Source organism: Puma concolor, chromosome D1 (assembly GCF_028749965.1).
Source record: "Puma concolor isolate L17-30 chromosome D1, mPumCon1.1.hap2, whole genome shotgun sequence".
Classification (NCBI taxonomy): Eukaryota; Metazoa; Chordata; class Mammalia; order Carnivora; family Felidae; genus Puma; species Puma concolor.
In genome coordinates, this window is record NC_141676.1 from 112,804,581 (window position 1) to 112,816,387 (window position 11,807).

General features: G+C 47.5%; 1 protein-coding gene across 7 annotated transcripts; it reads left to right on the forward strand.

The window, feature by feature from the left end:
* Nucleotides 1–63: 63 nt before the first annotated feature.
* On the forward strand, nt 64–6,661 carry MSANTD4 (Myb/SANT DNA binding domain containing 4 with coiled-coils). 7 transcript variants are annotated; one of them, XM_086679248.1, is made up of 4 exons: nt 126–178; nt 962–1,173; nt 3,286–3,902; nt 4,567–6,661. In XM_086679248.1, exons 3-4 carry the CDS (start codon nt 3,441–3,443, stop codon nt 5,092–5,094), a joined length of 990 nt encoding a protein of 329 aa, XP_086535374.1. In that variant the 5' UTR covers nt 126–178; nt 962–1,173; nt 3,286–3,440; the 3' UTR covers nt 5,095–6,661. The 7 variants fall into 7 exon arrangements, with proteins under 7 accessions (XP_086535376.1, XP_025784874.1, XP_086535374.1 ...); XM_086679246.1 differs by having other exon boundaries at nt 137–178; nt 927–1,173; XM_086679251.1 differs by having other exon boundaries at nt 138–178; nt 927–1,046.
* The last annotated feature ends 5,146 nt before the right edge of the window (nt 6,662–11,807 follow it).

Sequence of the window (11,807 nt, forward strand, 5' to 3'; positions counted from 1 at the left end):
GGCAATACCCTCTGGACCAATGGATGAGACGTCTCGCATGAGTGGCAGCCATATAACCCAATGGGTGGAGGCTTGAGGCGGGCGAAGTTGGTGGGCGGGGAATCAGGGAGGCATCTCCCCACCCCCCCGCCCCAGCCCCGTAAGAGGCGATCGGGTGGAGGTGCGGTCGGGGTCGCAGGTGAGCGGTTCTGCCCTGGATGAGCCGGCAGCGCCGCGGACGGTGGGTGCCCTAGAGGCGGGGAGGGTCCCGGCGGCAGGTGGCCGTCCCTGCGCTGCTGGCTTGGGCCCTGGGGGTGCGTCGTAGCGGGACCACGGCGCCGCGAGGACCACGAGTCCGCGCGGGGCGGGTGGAAGGGCTGTATCAGCCCCCGTCCGCGTCCCTCATCTGGGCTCCGACCTCCGCCCAGGCTGCCCATAGGTGCGGTGGCGGGGCCCGGCCACCTCCCCCAGGTGGCCTCCCGGGAGTGCAGCCGTCCCCCGCCCGCCCCGAGTCCTCCTCGCGGCTGTGAGCGGGCGGCCCCCCGAGAGCGCGGCGGGGACGGGGAGACACGTTTACCTGCTCGGAGGACAGGCGGCCCTGAAGTGACCCGCAGGTGTCCACCTATCACAACTTTGAGACAAGAGCATCCTCCTGCTTGGCCGGGAAGCGAATTTCCTAGAAGACCGTGTGGGCGCGGGGAGGGGGGGTGGAGGACTTGGGGAAGTTTCTATAGTTTGTGATGCCTTTTTTTTTTCTTGAACCACCTAACGAATTTACCAAAAGAAAAAAAAAAGTTTGTGCCCACAATTGAGTGCCTGAATGTCCTTCTCACAGCTCTTAATTTTGCCTTCTCGCGCAGTGTTTAGGAACTTCATTCTTAAGTGTTAGTCCTTAAAAAAAAAAAATGCCGTTTTAATATGCCTTTGGTGGTACATCATTCTCACAGGGATGACGTAAGCGAACTGCTGTACCTCTTTGCAGCCAGTGAGGAGTGACTGTCCGCCGGGACTTAAGGAAGACGGCCATTCTCTGGGTCAGGGCTTGCAAGAGCTGAGAATCTTTGGAGGTTGCAACCACCGAATTGCCTTCTGCAAAGATAGGGAACACAACCAGTGTGAAAAGGAGAGTGCTGGACACCTGGAATGGCATCTTTGCACGTTTTAGGAAGCAGTTCTCTATCCCCAGCACCAAGAGTATGTGCCTGGCACGTAGTAGGAGCTCAATAAATATTTGAGTACATTATTGGGTAATGGAGAATAGAAATCCAAGCTATGTTATAGAGGAATCAAAGTGCAAAGGAAACAACAGAGAAAAAAAAAAAAAAACTTCCTGGAAACATAGTTTAGCTTTTAGCCATGCAAAGGTAGTGCCCACATTTCAACTCAGGTGCAAATTTCAGTTGATTTTGGTACTTTATTACATTAATCAGGTGTCATAGGTTTTCACACAATTAAGCTGTAACCGCCTGGAGATCTAAGATACATTTACACAGGAATAATGTTGTGCTAAATCATATTCGTACTCTTTCATAGCCTTTATTGCACATATCCCATTATGTAGCTGTGGTATGGTTTATTCATCTAATCTTTTGATGGATATTTGTGTTTTTTACCATGCTTTTCCCTTAAAAAACATGATAGCATTTTTTAAAGGGTTGAAGAAGTTATTTAAATGCCCTGAAACATTCTATATCTTTTGCAAACAAAAAGTCCTATCAATACATTGTAAGTATTTAATATGATACGGAATTTGATGTTATTTTAGCTGTTCTATTTTTAAAGACATCTAACCTGCTGATTCCATATTAAAAATGTGTCTTTGATAACCTACTCATTACTGATCCATACAGACTATGGTAGCAAAATAGCATTTTTGCTTAAAATTTTCTTTTTCACAGTTTCGTAGAACTTGTGATGTTTTTACGTTTTTCGGCATAGTGAAAGGGTGGGTAGTTTATCTAAAGGCTTCACGTAATTTTACAAACTGGTTCTTGCCTATACTGACTTGGGCTGACTTTTCCTTTTAAGCATATGCTTTGCCCATGGAAGTGTGTCAGCTTTGGTAGCTTAGCTTCCTTGAGTTATTGTCTCTCACTTTCCGACCTCTCCCATTCCCTCATCACCTTATTTTAAGTTGTGTTTGTACCTCCTGTTTGTTAGGCACAGTGTTAGGTATTGAAGATAACAGCCTTTGGAGCCAGTGGGCTCCAGACCTTCCTAGATCCTCCTAGATCCTTCTTGATCCTTCTCCCACATCCTCCTAGAGCCTTCTCGATACTTCCTTCTCCCAGGCCCTCCTAGTGCTGCAGCAATGGTACAGGAAGGCAAAACCCAGTTTTCACTGGAGTAATTCTCTGAAGTGTGTGCTGCAACACAGGTACTAAGGAGAAGCATATCCGGGCTACTTTAATGTATAGAGCACATTGTGAAGCACAGTTTGCTTCACTTCTTTCTTCTAAGTATATTAAAAATACGTAAGACATGTATAAAGGTATATGTGTTCTATATATAAGCAAAAATATAACTTGTAAAAGGTATACACAAGTATATTTAAAAATAAACCTAGTGGGGCACCTGGGTGGCTCAGTCGGTTGGGGGTCCGATTTCGGCCCGGGTCATGATTTCCCAGTTGGTGGGTTCGAACCCTGCGTCGGGCTCTGTGCTGACAGCTCAGCCTGGAGCCTGCTTCGAATTCTGTGTCTCCTCCTCTCTGTCCCGCTCATGCTCTGTCTCACTCTCTCAATAATAAATAAACGTTAAAAAATCTAAAAAAATAAGTCTAGTTTATAAATATAGTACCTCGTAAGTCACCTCTAGAGGAAAGCTGAGTACTTGACCAGCCCATTTTATAATTTAAATTACATAAGGAATGTTAGGCCAGGGTGCTAATTAAATGTGATCCTTTAACATTACAAGTGTTCTAGAATGTTCACTGAACTGAGGATCCGATGTGCAAACAAGTGCATAATTTTTGTCAGGTATCCATGTCCTAGGCTGAGGGGACCGTGTGTGCAGAGGCTCCAAGAGGGGGAGGGGTGGACAGAACGGGTAATGGAAAGGCCAGTGTGGCTGGAGCAGAAAAGTAACTGGGGGTGGAGGAGAGTGAGCAGGCCAAGAGCGTCAGCCAGCGGTGAGGAGCCCTAGCGGGAGCCCAGGTGAGAACAAGCGGTCAGGGACAGGGGTGACAACCGCAGAGGCAGAGGGTGGGCGGTTTTGAACCGCATTTACAGGGACGTGTGTCCAGCTTCTTGGGTGGAGGTACGTTGCAAAGTTGCAAGTGGACTGATTTTCTACTTTTCTCTTTAGGAATTGTCCAGCCTGCCCGTGCTACCAGATGAGCGGAAGACTCTGATTTAGACAAAGCGCCAAGAAGGGACTGCTCTTGATTTTTGTACTTTGTAGCCTTTGTCAGCTTTTCACACCTTCTCTGACCGTGAAAACTCTGCACTTAAGCAAGGAAAATGAAGCAGTTGAAAAGGAAGAGAAAAAGCAACTTCAGTGTTCAAGAAACTCAGACCCTTTTGAAAGAAATTACCAAACGCAAAGAAGTCATTTTTTCCAAGCAGCTCAACACGACGATTAATGTGATGAAGCGGATGGCGTGGGAGGAGATCGCACAGTGTGTGAACGCCGTGGGGGAAGGTGAGCAGAGGACGGGGACGGAGGTGAAGAGAAGGTACCTGGACTGGCGGGCGCTTATGAAGAGAAAGAGGATGAAGGCCAACATTAAGCTGGTTGGCTCAGGGTTCCCCCTCCCCACCTCCGACCTAGACGACTCTCTCACCGAAGAGATGGACGACAAGATTGCATTCCGAAACGATCCCAACTTTGACTGGCAGAACGTGGCAGATTTCAGGGATGCAGGTGCATCCTTAACTGAGGTCAAAGTGGAAGAGGAGGAACGAGACCCCCAGAGTCCCGAAGTAAGTACTGGCCTGGGAATCCTCTTTCTCCTTTTATTCCTTCAGTTCTGATGTGGGGGATTGTGATAGTCCGGGCCCAGTTAAGATCCCAGTTTTCAAGCCAACTCACAAGTTTGACCTAACAGTGTCATTCCATTGCTCTTCCGGTCACGAATCTCTCTTTTAACCCACGTATCCTTCTCTTAATTACATACCCGGTTGAACAGCGTGGGCGGGTGAGGGTGCTGGCTCTCCGCACCATTAAACGTCCCTGTATAAGCTTTGACTCCCCCAAATTAACTACTAACAGCCTGCAGTTGACGGGGAGCCTTATCATTAACATAGAGTCAATTAACACATAATCTGTATGTTATGTGTACCATATATTGTATTCTTAACATGAAGCAAGCTATAGAAAATAGTTAAGAAAGTTGTAAGAGAAGATCCATTTCCAGTCCTGCACCGTACTGAGCGAGAAAATGTACGTGTAAGTGGACCCGCACAGCTCCAGCCCACGTTGTTGAAGGGTCACCTGTATTAGTGACAACAGGCAAGTCTTGGTAAATGTCTTTCAAAACCCCAGTGGTTTTCTGTGCTCGCACGGTGCACAAAGCTTTAAAGCAGTGTTTAGACACATTACCCGCCGAAGCAGAGATACGTCCTGAAAAGTGCTTTGTCCTTCTAGTTTGAGATCGAGGAGGAGGAGGAGATGCTGTCGGCCGTCATCCCGGACTCCAGGAGGGAGAGCGAACTCCCCGACTTCCCCCACATCGAGGAGTTCTTCACCCTGAACTCCACGCCGTCCCGTTCCGCCTACGACGAGCCCCACGTGCTGGTCAACCTGGAGAAGCAGAAGCTGGAGCTGGAAAAGCGGCGCCTGGACCTGGAGGCCGAGCGGCTGCAGCTGGAGCGGGAGCGGCTGCGGCTGGAGCGGGAGCGGCTGCACGTCGACCGGGAGAAGCTGAGGCTGCAGGTGGTCGGCTCCGAGAAGCCGCCCTCCTCCGACGGTGAGCTGGGCCAGGGCGAGAAGCCGGGGCCGCAGCCCCAGGACCTGGAAACGGAGAGGCTGAAACTCGAGAGGGAGCGCCTGCAGCTTGAGAAGGAGCGGCTGCAGTTTCTGAAATTTGAGTCGGAGAAGCTGCAGATTGAGAAGGAGCGCTTACAGGTGGAGAAGGAGAGACTTCGGATCCAGAAGGAGGGCCACTTGCACTGACCGAGCTGGCTCCCCGCGTAGCAGATGTCCGTCAACTGGAGCTTTCCCTCTGTGTCGGGCCGCAGAACACTGGTGGAAGATGAACTGTGTTTTTCCCTGTGTCACGTCGGTGTTTGCGGGAGGACAGAGGTGGGTCCGTGTGGGGACCGTGGGTTCCGGCAGTCCGTCCGGCACACACGGCAGGGCAGGGGCCCACATGCTGCCATCCCCACTGAGGAGAATTCCACGGTGTCCTGTGTGATCTGTGCACGCAGAGTCTCAGTTATGTCTGAAGTTCCAGCTCCCTGCTTCTCCCTGGGGAGGATCTTGACCCCACCCCCCCACCCCACCCCGGAGACGTTTGGTTGGGGTGTCAGGGCCAGAGCGCCCACCTCCTCCTGCTGTGCACAGGACGGCCCCCCAGAAAGGACTTCTCCAACACAAAACGTCCGTGTTGCCGAGGCTGACGGCCCCTCCCCTGGCCTGACTCTGCACCTCTCTGGCTTTGGTTGTAGTTCAGAATATCAGAACCGCAGATACTTATGTGGGTAGTTACTTACATGGCCAAAAACTTTCACTGTGTAGTGTGATTGTGTAGTATAGTGAACATAGGCAGTGATGAGGATGGCAAGTCCTTTATTCTTGTTTCCATCTATAGATGTTTCCATCTATAACCAGAGACTCCCATCACTATAAGGGAACATCAGAGAGTGGCCGAACGGGTCACTCTGAAAAGCCGTTCATTCATCTGGGTGTTGATGCTTTAGAAGCGACATGGTTTAAGGCTTAGTTGCCTTTTTCCTTTGAATTCGTGGTCTTAGTTTAGATAGAAAAATTGTCTTTTCAACCATGTACTGGAACTTTAATGTAAGTGAACGGGTGAAGCTAGTAAACGTGGTACCGACATACACAAATGGTACTAGTAGTCCATGGGCTTGAGATCACAAGGGTTCTATCTTAAGTACTGGCAGCTATGGGGGAGCGGGGTGGGGGGGGAGTGTGGTCTGTATAGGCTGGTGGTGGTGACGACAGTAGTAGCTGTGTGGGAACGAACTAGGGAAGCCCTTAGCACACACTGTCTGACCTGATCTGTACCATCCTTGAGAGTATTCATGACCGTCCCTGAATCAGAGGCGCAGAGAAGGGAACAGGGAGCAAGAGTCTGGTCTCATACTGTGGTGAGTTTTGTCTGCGCCCCTCCTGGAGGAGCAAGGTTGCTGTCTCCCGTGAGACCAAGGCCTGGCGCAACGTGACTCGCCTTTAGTCCGCTGAAGGTTCTTTCCCTGCCAGGTGGCTGATTCTAACGCACACCAACGCTGAGAATCACTGCACGAGACCACTTTGTATTTTCTGAATTCCGGGCTGATACTGTAGCTTTAATACATGTCTTCTGTTGACAGGTCCTGTCTTGATTCTGTGTTTGTTCCCTGTTAATTTAAGAATGTCTTAAAACCGTATGTGATGTTGGAGTATGGACATAGAAGGAAAAAATATACTTCTGTTTCGTTACCTTGACTTCGAAATAGTGTTATTTTTCTATAGCCGGAATAAATGCTTCTACCGTAGAAATAAAATTTGCCTATGCCAACTGTCTGGAAGTTTATCATTTCCAGTGATCATCAGCGCTGTGAGGTTTGTAAGAATGCAAGAGTGTGGGCCTGGGGCCTAGCCTCTGTTAAGCGTCGAGCTGGCCGCTTTTCAGACATTATTTTATTTGCTCTCCAAAACAACGGTTGAGCTAAGTCACGTGATCCCTACCTTCCTAAGAAAGGAAACAGCGCTCATCGACTCACCTAAATACCTGACAAATGATGTAGCAGTACCAACCCAAGATTTCACCCTATGAGCTTGGAGGGGAAGGGTGGAAATTTGCAGGTGTGGCTGTTAAGCAGAGCTTGTGCGTGAGCTTTGCCACTGCACACGGTGACAAGTCCCGTGACAGGCCCTGTGACTCGATCTCATGTGTCAAATGTCCACAAGGCCTGCCTGCCTGTGCTTCATAGTTTCATTTTTTTTTTTTTTAATAAAATGTGAGGTAAACCACAAAATGCTATTTAAATGCAAGGGATATTGGTGTTTATATTTAAAATCAGAAGATTTTCATTTTCTAGAAGTATGAAGATAGCCAGTATTATTTTTGGGGTGGAGCCCTCCTAAGTTCCTGGAAGGAAGAAACTTAAAAACAAAAAACAAAGGCCGCAGCAGCTTCTTACCTTCCAGGGTGTTGCTGGAAGAGCTTTGGGGTTTTTTCTGTGTTTTGTTTTACTTAAGGTTTTTGAGAGCTGGAGCATGAGCAGGGGAGGGACAGAGAGAGAGGGAGACACAGAATCTGAAGGAGGCTCCGAGCTGTCAGCACAGAACCCGGCACAGGACTTGAACCCACAAACCATGGGATGATGACCTCAGCTGAAGTCGGACGTTCAACCGGCTGAGCCCCCCAGGTGCCCCGAGAGCTTTGAGTTTCTCATCACTCCCCAAGCTGTGGATAGATTGGGTGAGTTCTCTCCAGTAGGAAACATGATGGCTGTGTTCCTAAAGTGTGGGCACTTCTAATGTTGCTCTTGATGATTCTCCAAATAAACGGGATGATAGAGGTTTTTCCTTCTTCCCTACTTGTTACACAGCTGCCTTTAAACGCCTTCCACTTTATCCCAGGGGTACTGCTAAAATGTTAGCACTTCTGATATGGGCCGAGCTGGGAGAGACTGCTTTAGTAAAAGTATGGCTTCATGTAACCAAAATGGAATTGGTACTGTCTATCCACTCTACTTGTTAAAGTACACATTAAAGGGGCGCCTGGGTGGCGCAGTCGGTTAAGCGTCCGACTTCAGCCAGGTCACGATCTCGCGGTCCGCGAGTTCGAGCCCCGCGTCAGGCTCTGGGCTGATGGCTCGGAGCCTGGAGCCTGTTTCCGATTCTGTGTCTCCCTCTCTCTCTGCCCCTCCCCCGTTCATGCTCTGTCTCTGTCTGTCCCATAAATAAATAAAAACGTTGAAAAAAAAAAAATTAAAGTACACATTAAAAATTGTGGGGTGCCTGGGCTCAGTCGGTTAAGCGTTCGACTCTGGATTTCGGCTGGGGTCATGATCTCGTGGTCTGGTGAGTTCAAACCCCACGCCGGGCCCTGTCATGACAGAGCAGAGCCTGCTTGGGATTCTGTCTCCCTCTCTGCCCCTCCCCTGCTCTCTCCCTATCTTTTTCGAAATAAACATCTTTTTAAAATTGTGTATTTTTTTCTAAATATTTCCAAATGGGTAAAGTTACTGTGTACTAAAGCTATGCTCATCTGTCCTGAAAGGAAGATTATCTGGACTCTTAAGATTGGGATAGAAATACCGGGAGCAGGAATGTGCAAAGTTTTAATTAACAGACATTTTTGGGGGGATGCTCAGCATCTATGTCCCCTTCCTGAGTTTACGGAGCTTTTTCTAGAAATCACTGTCTCGCTCATCTCCACAATCCCAGGAGGGTTAACGTAACTTCTCACTCTAGGAATAAAGTATGATGGGCTCAGGCCCATCCATATATTCCATTCTCTTGCTACAGTGGTTGCTTCAGTTCCAGGCACACAAGCCATTCAGAACCAATGTATTCGTTGGGACTTCTGTAAAAGATAAGCTTTCACACTTCCTATTGACGTCTTAGCTCCTCATCAAGTGGAGATGTCTGGACAGGCATAAAGGCATTTTTGCTGCATTGAGTGGTGCATTTGCGAAGTCTCTGTATGGAGCCTATCAGGGGAGGCTGAATAAGAGAGGGTGACTGTGAGCCCTTGATGACATCATCTGAACTCGTGGATCAAACCTCACCTGCTATGGGAGGGGATTCTGAAATTTCAGTTTGACAGATCAATGCATTCGTCCCTGTTCTGTGTTTTCTTAGTTTCTGTGATTGGTCTATTTGGCACCCAGTCATCACAAGGTCAAGGTGATTGTGTGTATCTTAATTATATTAACTAGATCTTGATATATTAACTAGATCTTCTAATCTTCTGTATTCTCGGTGCTCGGGCATTTGCAGCCTCTCTGGGGAGAGACTGCTTCCCCCGGGACTAGCCAATTCTCAGGCCTGGAGCATGTGTTTCGTATGCAAACCAACCGAGGCCGGGTCTATGCCCCCGGACACCCCCTTTATCAAACTTGCACACCCAAAGCCAGTGTTTCCCCTGCCCTAAATCAACCCAGGGCCAGGCACCAGACAGCTAGAGACAGCCCATATGGCTTAGATCCTGCCCTCAGACTTACCTGGCCTCATCTGTTGACCTGACCTACCACATCTTCCCCAGAGAAGCTTCCAGGAAGGCTCTGTCCTCTTCCTTGGGCCTCCAATGAAAACCTGCAGCTCCCCGGTAGCCCTGCCTGGTGTGGCATGGAAACGTAATTAATAAAAACCTTTCACTGGCCTTGGCCTCAGGTCCTCAGTCAGGCATCAATACACTAAATCCTGGCTTTAATATTAGAACACTACCCCCACTATCACCTTTTTTTGGGGGGGGAGGGGGTTGTTTGAGTTTCTGTTACTTAAAACTGAAAGAGTATGGACTTATGTAGCCAAAGAAAAAAGTAACTCACGTTAAGCTTATTCTCATCAGATAAATGTCTACCCCTTTCTTTTTTATTAGATAAACCATCTGTTCTTTTCTATCCTTCTCCCCCTGATTCCATCCCCCCCACTTCCTCCCTCCCTTCCTTCAGTATTTGTGAAGTGCTCCTGAGTGTCTGTATTGGCAGAAATGTTCCCAAACTGTGTCAGACATTTCCTGCCCCCGAGTGGCTTACAGCAAATGCATGTGGAGTAGACACATGGGAAGTGATGGGACAGGGGAATGGTGTGGGGCCTGAGGAATGGACAGACCAGCTTTTCCTGAGTCCTGTGCAAGAAGAGCTTCAGAGGAGGAGCGATCCCTCAGGTGAGTCCTGGGTAGATTTTGCGACCAAAGTCAGGAACAGAACAGAGAAGAGTTTTCAGTCAGAAGGCCCTGCATGGGAACTTAACTTTGTCAGGCCTGGGTGTGGGCAAGGGCCTTTCTATGGCTAGAGCTGGAGCTCGGGCTGCAGCACTCACCTTAGCGCACAACGTAGTGGGGCTCCAAAAAACTCAGGCGTTCATACATAATATTTTAATGTGGTATTTTTGAAAATAAAAATGAATCCAAAACGCTTGATGTGCAAGATATCAAACTTATTGTCAATCAAGATGACAATTTAAAAATGAACATGTTGGAATTCACAAATGGCACCATGCAAAAGACGTTTCGGCAAACTGAGTTGTAAATTATGGAAGGTGCACACTTAGTGAAAAAAAATTGTCAAAAATATCAGTTCTCTCAACTGAAAAGACAAAGAAGTGGATTTTCAAAGTATTACTGAGGAGTCTGCTTCCGTGAAAGCCAAGAAAGTAACAAAGTAATACATTTAGTTTTAGGGGCGCCTGGGTGGGTCCATCCGTTAAGCTTAAGTGTCAAACTTTTGGTTTTGGCTCAGGTCATGATCTCACATTTTTTGGGATCCAGCCCCGTGTCAGGCTCCACAAAGTCAGTGGACTGGGACTCTCTCTCTCTCTCTGACCCTCCACTGCTCACGCTCTCTCTCTCTCTCTCAAATAATAAACCTAAAAAATTGAATAAATAAATTTTGTTTTCATGTAAATAAAACTTTAAACCTAGAAGAATATTGTGGGTTTTAATACATTTATTTTGCAAATGTTTAATCTTTTTTCCCACTACCTTAATATTCTTCAACCAAGCTAATCATTAAAATACATAAAAAACGTATAAAGGGACACATTTTTTTTTCTTTTACCTTGGGTTCTCATATGGTTTAACAGGCAACTCTCTAAATCTTACTTTATTAAAACATTTGGTATGTTTTACAAAAATTTTGATATTTAAAAACATGTTTAAAATATTATTTACCTTGATTATTGAGTTTTTTGGTTCCCTTTCAGATTTCACTCTTGCAGCAAATGTCTCATTGGCCTCAGTGGCCCTGGAAGAGAAATTAGATTCGTTTAAAGAAATAACTACTTGGGGCGCGGCGCAATCGGTTAAGCGTCCGACTTCAGCCAGGTCACGATCCCGCGGTCCGTGAGTTCGAGCCCCGCGTCAGGCTCTGGGCTGATGGCTCAGAGCCTGGAGCCTGTTTCCGATTCTGTGTCTCCCTCTCTCTCTGCCCCTCCCCCGTTCATGCTCTGTCTCTCTCTGTCCCAAAAATAAATAAACGTTGAAAAAAAAAAAAGAAATAACCACTTAATGTTCATACCCACTTGAAATGCTTTTTGAAGCAGGAAATAGTTTTAAATGGCAATGGTTAACCGAAACTTCCCACTCCGGTCTAGATATGTAACAAGGGTGTTAGAAAAACTCAGTAGTGTTCCCCCTGCACGTCTCTCTACTCCTCACACAGAACGCCTCGCTTCTGACGCTTCTGGTTACCAAATGGGTGGGTTTTTTTTCTGAGGAGGGACACACAGGCCAGAAAAATGTAGTTTAAACTCCCTTACAGCCGGCAGCCCAACGATGGATGTCAGGCACCTGCAGGGAGTAACATTTCCCAAGATGCTTATGGTGCCTTAATGCCTCAGTGTTTACACTTCCTTAAAAACTAAAAGCAACCTTATCTAGACAATAGGTAAATCTTCAGGGTCTCACAGGACCATACAGAAATTCCTTGGAGACTTACGGTAACTATACCTCCCTCCCTCCATAAACTTAAAAGTATATGATCAGTGGTTCC